The 17,558-nt window shown below is 41.7% G+C and overlaps 1 protein-coding gene across 3 annotated transcripts in view; it reads right to left on the reverse strand.

Annotated features, from left to right (window-relative positions):
* The window catches only part of LRP1 (LDL receptor related protein 1), a 469,165-nt gene extending 452,781 nt beyond the window's left edge, over positions 1-16,384 (reverse strand). The window contains exon 1 of one of the 3 annotated variants that reach the window (XM_070740967.1): positions 15,437-16,384. In XM_070740967.1, coding sequence (XP_070597068.1) covers positions 15,437-15,530 — 94 coding nt within the window. In that variant the 5' untranslated portion in view covers positions 15,531-16,384. The remainder of the gene's footprint in view (positions 1-15,436) is intronic. The other 2 variants (XM_070740966.1, XM_070740968.1) reach the window with 2 other exon arrangements.
* Between the last annotated feature and the right edge of the window lie 1,174 nt (positions 16,385-17,558).

Below are 17,558 nucleotides of genomic sequence, written 5' to 3' on the forward strand. Positions count from 1 at the left end.
GACTATGTTTTCCCTTTCTTGCCTCTCATACTCTAGGGAATCAGGGAGGAGCCAGTTTGAGTCTCTTCCTAATACTTTCCATGTTTCTGAGCTCAAAACTTGTTTTTGCATAGACTGTGTTGAAACAGTTTCCAAATAGTTTCTCCAAAGTCCTCTCCAGGGCTCCCTACATTAATCAAGTCAATCCATTCTATGGCTGGTCATCCTGTTCTCTTTCCTTCTACTTTTTTCCAGTATTATCAACTCCTCAAGTGAGTCGTGTCTTCATATAACGTGCCCTCAAATATGATAATTTAAACTTGGTCATTTGTGCATCAGATAAAAATTCTGGAATGACTTGTTCTTTGTTTTCGTTGTTTTGTTTTCTCAGCTACCTGTAGAATTGTCAACAGTCTTCTGCAAACCCAAAGTTTAAAAGGATTGATGCTCTTTATATTCTGCTTCTTCAAAGTCTGATACTTACATCTGGAGGGCATAAATTTGATCTTGTACACATAGACCAGGGCCATTGCACAGCCTGACATGATGAACACCAATCAAAGGCTTTTCCACAGTCAACCAAATATATATGACTTCTTTTTGGTGTTCTTTGTTTTTTTTTTGCATCAGCAATGATGTCTCTTCTTTTTTTAGTCTTTTCTAAAACCAGCTTGAACATTTGATGTTTTCTATTCCGTGTAAAGTACTAGCCTATACTGGATGATCCTACGCATTATTTTAGTAGCATGTGAAATTAAGGTCATTGTGCAATGGTTTGCACTCTTTGGTAAATCTCATTTCCTCCATATTGGTAGAAAGATTGACCTCTCCTAATCTGTTAGTTAGCGTATCATTTTTCAGATTGAAATTACTTTTAGTAATTCTTTGGTTGTTTGTCTTATTTAAGGGTAGGCAAAGTTGGCTCTTCTATGACATGTAGACTTCAACTCCCAGAATTCTTGAGCTAGCATGATTGGCTCAGGAATTCTGGGAGTTGAAGCCCACAAGTCATGGAAGAGCCAACTTTCCCTGTTTTATCTTTTTTTAAAAAAAAAAATCTGCTTTTAATACTCTTTTTAGAAATAACTCAGGACAGTAAAGATATTGAATACTCCTTCCTCCTCCTATTTTCTCCACAACAACAATCCTGTAAGGTGGTTTGGACTGAGAGAGTGAGTGGCTCAAAAACAACAAGTTAGCTCTTAGGCCTAAGAACTCAAGTCTTCTGCTTTCTAGCCTGGTTCCTTCACTACTTTGTAAATATTCCCTCAGTTCCTGTAGCTTTCCATCTTGTATTGAACAGGGCACTGACTTAATTCCATCTTGTAAAAACAAATTTTCAGGGCTGGTCGCAATCTTTTCTTAAGGATATGCAAAGACAAATAGAATTTGCTAGAGGAAATGGGGCAGAGAAATCGGGAAGATGGAAAACCATAGAGACTATCTTCCCGGAGGAACTTCAAATCTAGAACTAACGTGTTATATTTCTTCTCTCTAACATGTCCACCTGCCTACAAATTGTAATCCCTAAAAGATTATAAATTATGAAAAAGACAAGAACTTCGTTCAATCATACCACTATTCCACTGAGACCAATATTTGACAACCAGATTTATCAAGAGAAAAAATGACCCTAAATTTAAGATGAACCCTCCTCCCACTGAAAGACAGATTCATCTGCTTTGTTTAATATTCATCTGCTTTCTTTGATATTCACTGAGTAAATCAAAGATTCTCCCCTTACAAAAGTTAATTATCTGAAGACAATTTGAATTATTGAATCTTTCCTTGAAAAAAATGTAATATTTTTGCATCTGTGGTTTTTGTTAGTTTTGTCTTAAACTGGAACACTCTGGAAATATGTGTGTGTGTGTGTGTGTGTGTGTGTGTGTGTGTGTGTGTTAAATGTTTTTAGCTGGAATTTTAAAATTAAGGGAGACTAGGATGGTCCCATTTCGGCCCCACACACACCAAAAAAAAACCCCAGTAAGGAAATAAAACTTTAAAAACAGCAGAATATCTTAATAGTTTGAGATGCTTACAGAAGTCCTGGAGGCAACAACGTTCAATTGCTCTTAATTTTAGCAGTTGATATTCAATAATCTACTATCTCCAAAGGAGATTCCATAAACTATCAGCTACTTTAAGATATAATTTTAAAGGAAGAATAAATTCCCAAAGCATGTACCCATCTTTGTTGTGATATATTTCTTAGAATTTATCTCTATCATAATAATTACAGATGAGTTAATCTTTCCACCAAACAAACCTGGGGGGATTGGATTAATTTGTAATAATCATGGCAATCCATTTATCTTGTCAACATGGTGCACAGAGTCTACAAAGGAATTAGAAGATTTAGAGAAAGAATAACATGAAATTCTCCCTGAAATACACAGGCACATATAAATAATCCTTAACTTATGACCAGCTGCTTAAAAACGACCTTTGGAAGTTACAACAGACCTCCGAGGGCTTCTTACAACTTTTTTTCAAAATTACAATAGGGTCACATGCTCTTGTGCAAACACACAATCACATTTTGGGTGCTTAAGCAACTAGCTCACCTTTGCAGCTGTTTGCAATATCCTGGGGGTCATATGATTCCAATGTGTAACCTTTTTGCCCTTTCCAATATTAGCTTCCAGTTTCCAAGGGAGGGGGGGAATCCATTGGGAGAAATGGATTTGCTTAACCACTGCAGTGTTAATGACCACTGCAAAAAACATGTCAAAAAAAGAAATAGGATCCAGTCATGTGCAATACTTGCTCTCTTTTATTCACCTCCATAAAATATCTAGATTCCACTACATTCCATTTGTAATGAGCTCCCATCTCTTCAAACAAGTTAGTTGTTCATTGCTGTAAGCTGCCTACAGTAGCCCAACATGGAGACAGGCAGCAAATAAATGTAACAATCAAAAAACAAATGAACAAATAAATATAGAAAAACACAATTATAAGAACAAACTCATTGACATTTTTTTTTAAAATCAGCCTTTGGCCTAAACAACTTCACAAGCCCTTTTTCTGAGGACAAAACTAAGGGAGATTTATATACACTATCGTAAAGCTGCCAGAAGAAAGCATTAAATATTGAAACATACTTGGAATCGGACATTATTGTTTTATAGCGATAGCTCCTTTTCAGATTAGGCCCACAACACCAGGGGAGGGGGTGTGTCTAATTTTATTCTACCCCCTTTTTTGTGCTAGTTGTCATTTGCCTGGAATATATTATAAATAATACCTTTCAGTATAAACAGAAGCCACAAGAAGGGATTTTTGGAAGTTAAGCTATAGCAGTTAATTTGTAAAAAAGTTGAAAATTAGAGGTGGTGGATCCAGGTGACAAAAATAGGAGTAAGGCAGCATTAGAATAATAGTAGATATGCCTGGTAGAATATATTAAATAGATAAATATAGATAAAGGGAAAGTTATACATTTAAGAAATAGCTCCAATGATGGAATGGAGTTAACATTTTTTGAATTTTTAGTCTGCTAACCATGAAATGGATTATGATATGTACTCAGGGACAGATAAGAGGGAGAAAGAAGAAGTAGAAAGGAGCAAACTGAAGAGATATGTTTATGATGTGTTGGAAAGAAATGTATCATTATGGATGATTTGATATGGTGTATGTATGGATGTTTGTGTAATTGGTGAAAAAATTAAAATGGGGGGAGGGTTTTTCAAAGAGATAACAGTAGAAAGCAAAATAGTAAGAAAGAAACCTAGAGCCTTCCCATATGCTTAGCAGAATAAAAATTCTTCTAACTCAAGTTTTGTCTACAAGGCTTAAAAACAGAATTTTACAGGTTTAAAAAGGGAATTTTTCCATATGCAAAGTGTCTAGGGTTGTCTGGATTGTAGCACTGGCTTGAAAGACTGCTGTTTAACATTACGTGTTGTATGGTCCTAAGGGACAAAGATAGAACTCATATCACGTAATACACAACATCCTAAATCAGCCTTCAACAAAATCAGGATCTGGCTTTTCAACCTGCCTTTAATATGATGAGTCTGCAACATGCAAGAATAATTCTGCTATTCTGATTTTAGCATTTTATATACACAACGGGTTTTTTTAAAAGTATTTTTCATGCATAGTCGAACATACAGAAACACCCTTTCATTGCCCTCCTTGGGAGATTGGAATTCTTGGGATGCAATTGTAGAGAACAAACCAAATGTCCCAAAATGCAAGGCATTGCTGCACAGCTTTCAATCTTCTCCACTGAGATTCTCTAGTCCAGTGTTTCCCAACCTTGGAAACTTGAAGCTATCTGGACTTCAACTCCCAGAATTCCCCAGCCAGCATTTGCTGGCTGGGGAATTCTGGGAGTTGAAGTCCAAATAGCTTCAAGTTGCCAAGGTTGGGAAACACTGCTCTAGTAATCCAAACCATGGATGTCCCAAAGGTGCTTTTTTTCCAAGAGGCAACTAGACTTTCTGTTTTTTCTTTGAAGACGTTTCGCTTCACATCCAAGAAGCTTCAACTCTGTGAGGATCTCTCGGAGTTGAAGAAGCTTCTTGGATGAGAAGCGAAACGTCTTCAAAGAAAAACCAGAAAGTCCAGTTGCCTCTTAGAAAAGCACTTTTGGGACATCCTCAATTTTGTGTCTTCCAAATTTGCTGGACTACAGCTGATTTAATTCCCAATCATTTGGGGGTGCAGCTCAACATATTAATGGATCACCGGGTTGAAGAAGACTTCTTTCTCAGTCCCTGATGACCTTTATTTACAAAGATAGTGGAGTCCAGAAGCAGTGGAGTTCCAGCGGAGGGGTCCTTGGTCCTCTCCAAGCAAACAGTTCATTACCCAAATTGGGTGATCAGGACTAGTCTATTTATTGCCTAGTTTGAGTAATGAAACATCTGCAAGAAAACAACCAAACTCAGAGGGTACCAAGAACCCTTTTTATTCAACCCTAAGCTACAAATAATTCCCCTAGATAGGTAGAGTTCCTACTGCTCAATAATTTGGAAGCCCTTTGCTGGGAAGAATTTCAAAGCCTTTTTCTTAGCTATTTTCTCTATGAGGAAGCAAGAAAGAAAGAAAGCAATGTAACAATTCCATGAAGCAGAATGGCAGGAATATTGCGCCGTTTTTTTCCTGGGGTATGTGGTTTGGCACAGCTCACATCTGCACTGAATTAAAAGGCTCCTGGAAGAAAGGAGGGGGAAACCTACTGGGTCCAAAATCACTCCATGCAAGCTCCCAAGAGGTTGAAACATGCAGAAATCTTTTAAAAGGAGTTCCAGTCCACGTGCCTGGCCATTTGTGCCGGAAATTGTGAATTCCCAGACACTCCGCTTGGATTCTGCCCAATTCTAGAACGATCGGTCTGCTGCTTCATGGGAACTCTAGTTGCATTGTGCAGTCCGATTGCACAAAAAATGAATGTGCTATGCCAAGGTATATCTAAGAGTTCAGCATATAACTGCCACATGAATTATACAAATGACTCCCTCCTTGCTTGTGTCCATTCTCAACTATACAAAAGGAATGCTAATTTGATACTGAATTATGGCTTGGGTGAAGCTGTGCAGAGACACTGTCTAGAAGCATTCTGTCTTTCTTCTTGAGTAATGCAAAGGAAACAATCTCTCTTCTGTTGAGCATCTTTAGCCAAAAAAGAGAAGAACGATCAAAAGCTTATTTAGTAGTAAGCTTTATGGAAAGAGATGCCCTTTGGAACACATTTCCTCTCTGCGAGGCCAAATAAGCCTCTTTTGCCCTTCGCTTAACTAAAATAATATTATACTTGTGTATCTTTAAAATCTAAGTGCTATCCAGCCGCATGCTATTCTTGTCAAGTTGCCATCGGTTGAAATAGGAAGGGAAAATAATAATCCCTGTTACTGAGTTGGTGATCCATGGCCTGCAAAAATTAAATTGGTACTGGCCTGGAAAAGTGAAGCTTAAAAGTTCCATTAAAATCAACTGGCTATAAGCCAAGTAATTTCACAATTAAAGACTATCCTAGAATGGACTTGTAGAATGTCAAATACTAGACATCTTCTATGCAAAATGTTCAATAAATATTTAAATATGCCAGACCGACAGATCAGATTTATCAACACGTGGGTATCTAAAATATCTTCAACTTTGATCAAGGATGAATTGTTGCTCTCCCATTATAATGCAGACTTAAATAAATCAAAAGTGACTTGCCTTATCTCTTTCTTCATTATTAAGAGATTATCTTCCTAGGCATTTTCCATAAGAAGTTATATGATTCTGAATTTATCATTTAACTGAATTTATCGTTAAAATTGATCTCTTACTAAGAAAGAAAGAGATACGGCAAGTTCCTTTTGATCAAGGCCTTCACCATCAACTCTTAAGGTTTGCAAATACAAATCCAGCACTACAAGAAAAGCACTATTAAAATCAGACCAAAACAATAATCAGTCATCTTACGCTTCGCTGAGCTGACCAGAGCTAGTGGAAACAACATAATCAAAAACAAGGATCCTGGCACAAGTGAATTTCCCCTTTCTTCTGACACAGAATTCCAAAATAACCTAGTGCGGCAAGGCACATTACCTCTAGCCCACATTTTACAATGCTGTAACCTGCACCCTACAATACAATTGAACTCTGTAAAGATTTGATGGAGAATAGAGTGAAGAGATCCAAGAGGTCAGAGTTTGTTCAAAGAGCAAAGGAGAATCCCTTGTGCAGTATCCAAAGGACAAATGGAGATTCCCATAACTTGTTGCTTGAATCCATGAATGGCTCTTTGAAGAAACATGAAAATTATGGTTTCCCACTCTGTTCAGGATGCTACCTTGTTATTTAAGCATACCCTTCAAATTATGCTTAAATCAAGCATCCTTTTAATAGAACAATCCAATAGTATTAGTAACCACATCTCCAGCTTGTCATTTTCTGTGTCTTCACTGTGTACTCAAGGGGCGCGGCAACCTATCTCTAAAATCCCAATTTCCTTGCCTAAGTTCTGCAATGGTACAGGGAGTCCTCAATGTACAACCACAATTGGGAGTCTTCGGAGAGGGGCGGCATACAAATCTAATTATTATTATTATTATTATTATTATTATTATTATTATTATTATTATTATTAATTGAGCCCAAAATTCATGTTGCTAAATGAAACATTTGTTAAGTGAATTTTGCCACCACATTTAACAACTTTTCTGACCACATTTGTTAGTGAATCACTGCAGTTGTTAAATTAGTAACATGGTTGTTAAGTGAATCTGGCTTCCCCGTTGAATTTGCTTGACAGGTCTCAAAGGGGGATCACATAACTCCATGATTCTGCAGCAGTCATGTGAACCAGTTGTTAAGCTTCCAAATATAAATCACATGACCATGGGGATGAATGCAATGGTCGTAAGTGTGAAAAATGGTGATGATAAGTCACTTTTTCCAGGACCGTTGTAACTTCCACCGGCCATTAAATGAACTCTTGTAAGTTGAGGACTATCTGTACACATAAACAGTGCCACGTTAGGAAACACTGTTTTATTTGAACCAGGTTGTTGTAGCTCTGTAATGCAGAGCATAACAGGGACACAATTAATAGCAAGTTTCTTAGCTTCTTTCTGAATTCCAATCTTCTTTCTCCACTTTTTATTGTGGTTCAAAGAAAAAATTCTCCATTTTTCATTGTGGCTCATTACATATTCATGGTTGTAGTTATGTTATTATCAATTGTGATCACAGCATTTTTATTTAAATATAGTGAGAAATCTATTCTTTTTTCTTCCCCCACCATCTTCCTTGAAACATTGTTTTAGGTGTGGGGAATGATCTCTCGCATACATCTGATTACAGCGGGGCAAGTTCTCCAACTGTTGGTATCCTCAACTACCGTATGTTTCGCTCTATAAGACGCACCTGCTGATAAGACGCACCTAGATTTTAGAGGAGGAAAATAGAAAAAAAATATTTTGAGCCAAAAAGTGGGCTAAAATATTTATTACAATAACAGAATAACTTAACAGCTGGGAAGCGGGTTCGGGGGGGTGCTGGGAAGCCCCCCAGGCTGGCTGCGATCTTTTAAAACAACCGCGCCGCTTCTCAGCTGACTCCTGAAGCGCGGAAGTTCGCCTTTGGCTTTTGGCTTCAGGAGTCAGCTGGAAAGCGGCGCGGCTGTTTTAAAAGATCGCAGCCGGCCTGGGGGGCTTTCCAGCACCCCCCCCCGAACCCCCAACTCGGAACCGTGTTCAGACGATTTCCCCCCCCCCCCCTGTCCCCGTCCCTGCGCCCCCTCTTCTCCAGCGCCTCCCCCCCCCTCCCTGCCTGCATCTTCGCTCCATAAGACGGGGGTGATTTTTCATCCTACTTTGATCATTCCATTAAACCTCAAGAAAGAGGAATCCTGGATGCAAACAAATCCCAGGTTTTGCCAATGAAAACACACTCATATACTATTCTTCTGATCAAAGATTCTCGTATCTCAAGGCACACATTGCCTATACCCGTGATGCTGAATCTATGCCACGCGTGCCAAAATAGGCCGCAGGGGTGTGTGCTGCAGTCTCCCCCCCAAGGCCTGTTTTTGTTCCAAGGAGGCTGCAGGGAGGCCTACTAGGCCCCAAATGGGCAAGAGGGTTGCACAGGGTGTGGGGGGGGGGGGTTATCACATGCCCATTTGCAGGCATGAGGGAAGTGCAAAGATGTCACACAGGCACACAGGGGTGTTGCACGTGCATTGCATTATTGGTGTAGGCATGTTGTTGCACGCACACGTGCTTTCATCACACGACAACAAAAGGATTACCCATCACCGGTCTATACCATGGATCCCAGTCTATTACAGTAACGTTCCTTAGCAAAGGTTTAGCATGGATTAGTTACGATCAAAAAAGAACTCCCTCCCAATAAGATCTGTCATTCATGCAATTGGGCTATATTAATTTTTCCTAACATTTTCTCCTACCATCCTATCCCCAATTGAAGCCTTTCACAACAGCTCGATAGTGTAAATGTCTTCATGAACAGTGTTCACGTGGGTTCACAGACTCCACATTCAAGAAATCACATGTACAGTGGTCCCTTGACTTTTGCAGGCCCGACTTTCGCGGAAAGGCTATACCACCGGTTTTTAAAAAATATTAATGGAAAAATTACTCCGCTTTTTTTTGAACATTTGAATGTTTTCCCGCGGCCGCCTGATGTACAGTACTGTGCGTTTTAACTCTCCTCCCCCCCCAGCCGTCCTGCTTCTTTAAATAAAAGCTCTATTTCCGCCCCAGCCTCCTGATCCCTCCCCTTTAATTCTCGGAGCCTCTTTTTCCATTGCCGTCGCTTACTGCCACTCACTTACTGCCGCTCGCCACTGCCGCCTCTTCTTTCCCCACCTACCTAAGCTGTCTCCCTTTGTTGTAGTATCCAACCTCCCAGCTGACCGACCTGGAATCCCAGCTTCAAGTCCTGGCCTGGATCCCTCTTGCCTTAAGCTTCCCCTGCCCTGACCCCCGGTGCTGCCACCGCTGCCATGTGAGACGCCAGCAGTGAGTGCAGCAAAGCCCCCAGCTGGCTGCTCCATTGCCCCTGCGGGTTCTGGGGGTAAGTAAAACCAGGAATTGAGGAGGGAGGGGGGGAAGGAAGGAAGGAAGGAAGGAGGGAGGGAGGGAGGGAGGGAGGGAAGGAAGGAAGGAAGGAAGGAAGGAAGGAAGGAAGGAAGGAAGGAAGGAAGGAAGGAAGGAAGGAAGGAAGGAAGGAAGGAAGGAAGGATCTCTACTTTGCGGAAATCTGACTTTCGCAGGCAGTCTTGGAACGTATCCCCCGCGAAAGTCAAGGGACCACTGTAGACCTATTTTCAGACTTTTCAATGAACAATTTATTTCCCCTGAACATTAAAATGCAATGGGGTAATAGTTTGGCTCCTTAACTGTACCACAGTATTAGCAAATCAAATGTATTCAGGAAAAAAAAATAATATTGCTTTTTGTATGGACTGTTAATACAGTAAGATTAACAGTCCATGCAACAATCTGACTACTTTCTGATGCCATTCAGATTCAGATGTTATGCTGTTTTCCTCAATGATTATGTTAAGGCCGATCATGAAGTAATCCTTGAACACTCTAGGGATATTTCAGACCTTCCTTGCATTGTCAGATCTAATTCTTATTAAACATGTTTATCTTATAAGAGAAATGAAGACCTCAGGTTTTAGCCCCAACACAGGCTATTAAGCCAGCCCATCAGGCCTAAAATGAGGGCCTGTCTCAAAGGTTATTTTATCCTACTGCAGTGATGGCGAACCTATGGCACGGGTGCCACAGGTGGCACGCAGAGCCGTATCTGCTGGCACACGAGCCTTTGCCAGCTAGCAGATTTTTGGCTCACACAGAGGCTCTGGGACGGCGTTTTTGGCTTCCAGAGAGCTTCTGGAGGGATGGGGAGGGCATTTTTACCATCCCCTGGCTCCAGGGAAGGATTTGGAGCCTGGAGTGGTGAAACACTCTGGGGGGGCAGGGGAAGCTGTTTTCAGCCTCACCAGGCATTGAATTATGGGTGTAGGCACTCGCACATGCACGATAGGGCATGCACATGCTCTTTCGGAACCCAATGAAAAAAAAGGTAGGAAAGTGAACACAAGAACAAGGGGACACAATCTGAAGTTAGTTGGGGGAAAGATCAAAAGCAACATGAGAAAATATTATTTTACTGAAAGAGCAGTAGATCCTTGGAACAAACTTCCAGCAGACGTGGTTGGTAAATCCACAGTAACTGAACTTAAACATGCCTGGAATAAACATAGATCCATTCTAAGATAAAATACAGAAAATAGTATAAGGGCAGACTAGATGGACCATGAGGTCTTTTTCTGAGGTCAGTCTTCTATGTTTCTAAGGTTCACCATCATTGTCCTATTGTGTGTCTGCCAATCCACCACCACCACCATCAGAGCTCATCTAATATGCAGAGATCAGGCTGGTGTCAAAGCTGTGCAGGATAAGGTAAATTCTTAAAGCCAGATACAGGAATCTCTTCCATGTTTTGAGACAACTCTCAGAGTCCACAGCCAGCATGGTCCACACTGTGAGTTTCTTTATGGGACTGAGGAAAGTGTCATCTGCTATGATGTAGTTAGCACTGGGCCAAAGTGCAGATGATCTTCGTACAAACCTCCACATACCCATAACACTGTTTAGTGACAAGCTAGTTATTCTCCCTACCATTTATTTCCCCGGTTTGTTGAAGGCTGTCAAAGGAAGGATGCAACATAACTTAAATGCATTCTGAGATTCTACAGCAAATCATCATAAAACTTATGATAGAGAAAAAGGAACTATTTGTTCTATTCAATCTAAACTATATATGTCCAGCAAATCTCGTCCTGGACTATAACGTTGCAAGTGCCTGTGATGAGAATTGCTTGTGGAAGACATCGGAGAAGGGGGGAGAAATCACACACCAAAAATTAAGATGTCCTAAAATCCTTCTCTTTTCCTTTTCTATAGTTTACTATCCGGTAATATCACTCATATGACTCCCCTATTTATGTTTTGAGGTGGTACAGTCTATGAAGAAATCATTGTTGATGCTGGTTGAGTAAATCAGACCAATGGCGTGCTCATATCCATATACAATCCTTTGTATTACAAAGTAGTTTCGGTGCCTCATTAAAACATCAGGCCAGTAGTGACCTATTGCTAACATCAGAACCTCCATGTGTTCTAATGACTTTGAATGCAGTCATTCTATGTGAAACTTCCAGTTCAGTAACTCAGTATACAGAATGATGTCCTCAAATCAACAAACCAGTCCTGCTTTCTTTCAGAAGAGGTACTAGAGATAGGGCCAAAGAAACTTGCAAGTGCCTACATGTAGCACTCGGTAATTTTTCTTGGCTCATGCATATAATAATATACACATACATGAACACACCCCTATCCTAACATATTATATAAAATTTTAGGGCAGCAGCAGCAGTTTTGGTCTGCAATTAGAATAACACATCAACACGTCTTTCCTACTGGTTCAATGCTTTTTCCTTCACTGCCCAAAATTGTTTTTAATCAGAATGTCATTTCTACCCAATGCAGGTAAAACAATTCAAGTCAATTTAAACTTTCCTGTTGTGATTGGGTAATAAGGTTTCTGAAAAACCACTTTTACCCAATTTTGGGTAATTTAAATAGATTTGGGAAACACTGTATTAGTTCCTTGTTAAACTCCTATTTCAAAAGTTTATAGTAACAAGAGATTAGAAACCATAAATCAAAGACTTAACAGGGATAGTTCAACAAACAAATCAACTTGCAAATAAAGACTTCTTAAAATTTAAATACAAAATAAAACTCACAATAGGGTAATGACCACTGGAAAAGCCTACTACATGCATTTTTAATCTCACTTGTGTTACACAGAGGTGTTAATCCAGAACCAGGTCTACCATGTAGCAGATTGGGGAAGTTGCTTAGCAAGTAGAACAGAAGATGAGAAACAAAGAGCAGCAACAGGTTTTGGGTACCATCTTATTTGTCCTCTCATTTTCACAAGTCCATCAACCATGCACTTAATTTGAAAGATAATAACATTAAGGCAGGAGCTCCAATGTGTCAGTGGTAGAAAAGATGTTTAGACTTGCAATTCAAGTCCCCGATGAAAGATTTTTTATATCAGAACTGAGAAAGTTCTCGGACTAGTATTAAGACAAGTTTTATTATCAAGGGGAGACAGTACTAAATCAGGTGAGCCACTGATCTGGGCACACTGGACATCTATAAAACATGGCTTTTCAAATTTGGTTTGATTCTGCAATCAAAGTCTTTTTGCTTTTCACAAAACAGAACAGTTTTTCTTAGACAGACCAGTCCAAAACAAATAGGAGCCAGAGAAACAACAAATATTCACAGGGAGCTATGGCAGTTCTATTATAGGATGGAGTCCCCTTCCCTGAAGGCCCCATGAAGTTTTCCCATAAGTCTGAATGCCACACCTTGCAAAGAAACCAATCCTTTAAAATTGCCTCAATTGCATTGTCTTTGTTCTTACAGTCTTTCGGCCTAATCCCTATGCATCAGCTATTTATTCAAAGCTGAAGGGGGGGAAAATATCACTCAATACATTGCATATTTCATGAAGTCAGGATGGGGTGGGGGAAATGAAAAGAATATTTCCAGGACTACGTTCTTGCTTCAGTGATCCCTGCCTGAATATTAAGCCCTAAAGAATGAATGCCATCCAAGGAGATTTGGCAAAATGCAAAGTAGCCCAGCAGCTCCCACAAAACCTTCCAGAGAGAAGTTGGAAAGGAAAAAATGACCCCTTCAATTCAGAAAAGGCAGGGAAGCAGGAGAGTTTTTTTTAAAGAAACACAGTTGAGTTTTAGATTTCATGCTGTAATAACAGGTCACTCACTTTTGGCTTGATTGCAAGAGATCCTGAAGTTTACCCACCCTTCTGCCTAACCCAGTGGTAAACAACTCTTACCTATCTTCAAAATTCCTCTTCTGTAAATAAGCTTCAATATGTCACACGTAAAGAGGGTACAGTGCACCCTGCATATAGCACATCAATCTTTTGGGAGGGAGGAAGCCATGTTTTAAATGCAGGAAATTAGACCTCTCCAGAGTTGATCTCTCCATATTCAAAATCTGAATTTTCAGTGAGTTTGAAAAACCTCTATTATGATCTATGGCTGCCCCGCAGAGACAGCAATGTTTACACCTTTGGTGACCACAAAAAACATACGCAATGCAAAAGGATGAAAGCTGCATTCCTTCTCTACAACCATTTTGCAGCAGAGATGATACTTTGCAAGAACTATTTCAGTAGCAGACATAGTTACTTTTCCGATCCTTCAGGCTAAGATTTCCCATGTCTCAGTTACAGGAAATAAGAACTTACTTAAACCCCCATTCTTGTCTCTCCCCACTAAATAATTCTTCTCCCCATCACTACATTCCATCTCTCCATCTCCTTCAAAAAGTACCATTGTTGCCAAAAGTATGACCTAACAGTTACCTTATTATCGCTTGATATATGCCATGGCACAAGCAAGGGGCACAACACATGGCACAAGCAAGGGGCACAACACAGCCCCTGCTTCAATATGGGGGAAGAGGACAGAGGTTATTTTGCAGATGGACAATCCAAGCTTCTGGTGCCACCAGGTTCACAGACATCTCTTATAATGTGCAGCTAGATCTTTATGACTATCAACAAAACATAAATCCTTGGCTGCTCTCCTTTTCATTATCCTATCCCCAAATGTATTTTGTGGGGGAGCTTTAATCTCCATTTTAAAAGCTTCCTTGCCAGTGAAGAGGTGTGATCTACTTGAGGTACCAGCTTCAGGCCTACGCAATGCCAGCAAAACAGGCTCCAAATCTCAATGAAAACAGAAGCAGCAATATCCTAAGTAAATATTTATGAGGAACCAGGAGCCAGAAAGACAGTTGAACTTAGGCATCCTCTTGGCATAGATAAGACTGTACTGTACAATGAATCTAAAAAGTACAAGGTATATTATATTATATTATATTACTGTATATTATATTATATTACTGTATATTATTTTATATTACTGTATATTATTTTATATTACTGTATATTACTGTATATTATATTATATTACTGTATATTACTGTATATTATATTATTATATTATATTATATTATTATATTATATTGGCAGACTGCTGAGGTTCAAATCTCGGTAAGGATATGCTAGCTGATGAGAGCTAAATAGCTTGAAATAGATCTATACTAGTCTTCCTTCATTTTCATTATCAGCAAAAATGTTACACACACACATACAAATATAAGGAGGGATGTTGAATACACGGTAAAGCTGTAGTCCTCTATATTACTGCCTGGCAGAAAGCCCCATTGAACTCAATGGGACTTGTTTCTGAATAAACATTCGTTGGAATGCACTATTTCACTCTCATTGTGTTCTGAAGCTACACACTGGCAGCAGGGGGAGGAGGAGAAATTCCAGGGATCTCTCCATTCAGATTTCATTTTAGGAAAGATTACCCTCATTAAGTCGATTTTCATTTTATAGCCTGGGTTTTTTTGCCAAGATCCCCCCACCACCACCACTCCCTCAAAACAACCCTAACTCCTACCTATCTTCCTACCTATTCACACAACCAATTATTCCTGGAAAGAAATCTGCATAAGCCTCAATGGTTTGGCAGGAGTAGGGAACAAAAAATGCAAGCAAATGAATGTAAAATATGCAACACCTTCTTTCATACATTCGAGATGGTATGTATTTGGGGGAAATGTTGCTGTTTTTTTTAAAAAACACAACCTTTTCTCCAAAAGTGGAAAACAAATGTGACCCCATCCTCATCCCAGATTTTTTTTTTTCAGGCAAAACTGTGGTCTTAAAAGGGGGCCAAGGAAGGCTGATTTCCCCCCCAAAAAAACGCAACAAGTAAAAACAACCAGAATAAGGTAAAATGCATGATATAAAGAAGTGGGGTGGAGGGGGAAAGGATTCAACTCACCTTCAAGAGTAAAAACAGGGGCGATCCCTATTAGCGTGTGCAAAATTCCTAGCAAAAGCAGCCACAGCCCCACTTCTACTCTGTGGGGCAGCATGTTTGTGCAAAAATATTTTTTTTCTTTAAAAAAGAATGATGATTAAAAAAACAACAACAGCCACCAGGTTGCCAGAGAGTCCGCGAAAAAGGCGCACGGTTGTTGCAGCCGCCGTTTCTCCTTCGTTCGCCGCTCACTGTCCCCACCTCTTCTCCTCTTCCTTCTTCACTCTCTCCTTCCGAAGGTCTTCAATTCTTTTTTTTTTTTACCATCCACTGAAACACAACCAGGAAGGGGGGGCAACCGCCAGGAGAAAAAGCCCCTCTTCCTCCTCCTCTCTCCCTCCCAGCCCAGGGGATGAGAAAACCCAGCAGGGAGGGGAGAGGAGGGGGTTCAGCCCCTCTTAAAAGCGAGAAGGAAAGATTGCATGCAGGAAAATAAAAATTACGGGGAGGGGGGTTGTTGAACGATCAGCAGCAGTCCGCTCCTTCTGCACTAAAACCAAGCCAAGGTAATCGCGGCCAGCATCAAAGGTTCCAACAACGATGCATAGGGAAGAAACGAAGTCGGGGGAGAGGGAAGGAGGACGCCGACAGGAGGGGAAGGAAGAAAATTCAAAAAAAAAGGGGAGGGGGGGTACTTCTGGATTCCGAGAGAGGGCGAAGACCAAGCGGCTCCTCTTCCTCGCCAGCCTCTCCCGAGTGATGGAGAGGGGAGGATGCACACGGGGGTTGATGCCGTCTGCGCGCACGCACACACCCCCACCCACCGGGGAAACGCTCCCTTGCAACGGCGCGTCCCCTATACGCCTCCCGCCGCCACAGCCGGACGAAGACGAAAAGCGAACCCCCCGCCTGCCGCACCGAGGAGCCTCCGCCGCCTGATGGAGCTCGCGCCGCCTTCTCGGCCCGCCCTGACGTCATGGGCTCCCAGGGAAAGGCAGGGGAGGGCGCTGCGAATGGGGGCTACGCAGCAGTGGGCTCAGGGCGCATGCGCCTTTAGGGATATGCCCTGGTGCTGAATCGTGGGGTAGAGGTGGGGAGGGGGTGGGAGGAAAGCGGGCAGGTCGTACTTTTTTAAAGAAAAAACCCGGGCGTGGGGGGGAGGCGGTGGACGTTAAAATGGGATGCACGTGGATAGTGTACAGCCAGCGTAAAAAGAGCTCTGTGTACAGTACCTCACAATCACACACACATAAATAAATAAATTAAATAAAGTGCCCATTTTGGGGGGAGGGGGGAAATGTCAAAGGGCGACGCGAGCCTTTTTCGTTTATCGAAATACAGGAGCGCGGTGGGGTTTTTCCCCCTCAGCTTCCCTCCCCAGGTTTCCCGCCGCCTAACCCAAACCCACGAAATGCCGAGCGGCGTCCTAATGACAAGGACGGCCTCTTTCCTCTGACACAAAGGGGAATGCACGCCAGGGAAGCTGCCGGGCTGCGTGAGGGGGAGGGTGGCGGGCGTTCAATTGTGGAGGGAACCGCTCCCCCCCCCCCGACTCATTCCCAAAACACGCACGCACACACCTGCCTGCCTCTATTGGGAGGAGGGAAACCCGCCGTGCTCAACGTGGCACGCCTCTCCCCCCCCCTCCGCAATAGATAATGGGATGTGCGCAGGCATGCAAGGCAGCCAGGTCCTTCTTGCAAAGGAAGGCATCTATATGACAGCGCGAACGCGCGTGAGCTTTTTTGTTTTTAGTCAGAGCGAGGAATGCAGCCAACGGGGCTGAAGGGGTGGCCCCCTTAAAAGATGTTATAAAGCAGCCCCACAGTGCCAGGGGGAAGCTGCCGAGTGGGGATGGGGGGTGCCTGCTTGCCAACCCCACAGCAAACAATAGAAACAATGCCCGGGAAACGCGGCCCTGACTCTGTCAGCCCTCCGATGCCAGAATGCTTATGATGAGAGCGAGTCCCTTTCCCAGCCTTCTTTCAAACTGGCGCCCTCAAAACCTCCCAGAATGCCCAGCCATCGTGGATAAAGGTACCAGGTGACAAAAGGCAATCCTGTAACCGATGCCCACATTGAAATCAATCGAAAGATGGCAGCCTGCTTTTTCCATAGAGGGTGAGCGCATTCTGGGCATCTC

This window comes from Erythrolamprus reginae, chromosome 2 (genome assembly GCF_031021105.1).
Source record: "Erythrolamprus reginae isolate rEryReg1 chromosome 2, rEryReg1.hap1, whole genome shotgun sequence".
NCBI lineage: Eukaryota > Metazoa > Chordata > Lepidosauria > Squamata > Dipsadidae > Erythrolamprus > Erythrolamprus reginae.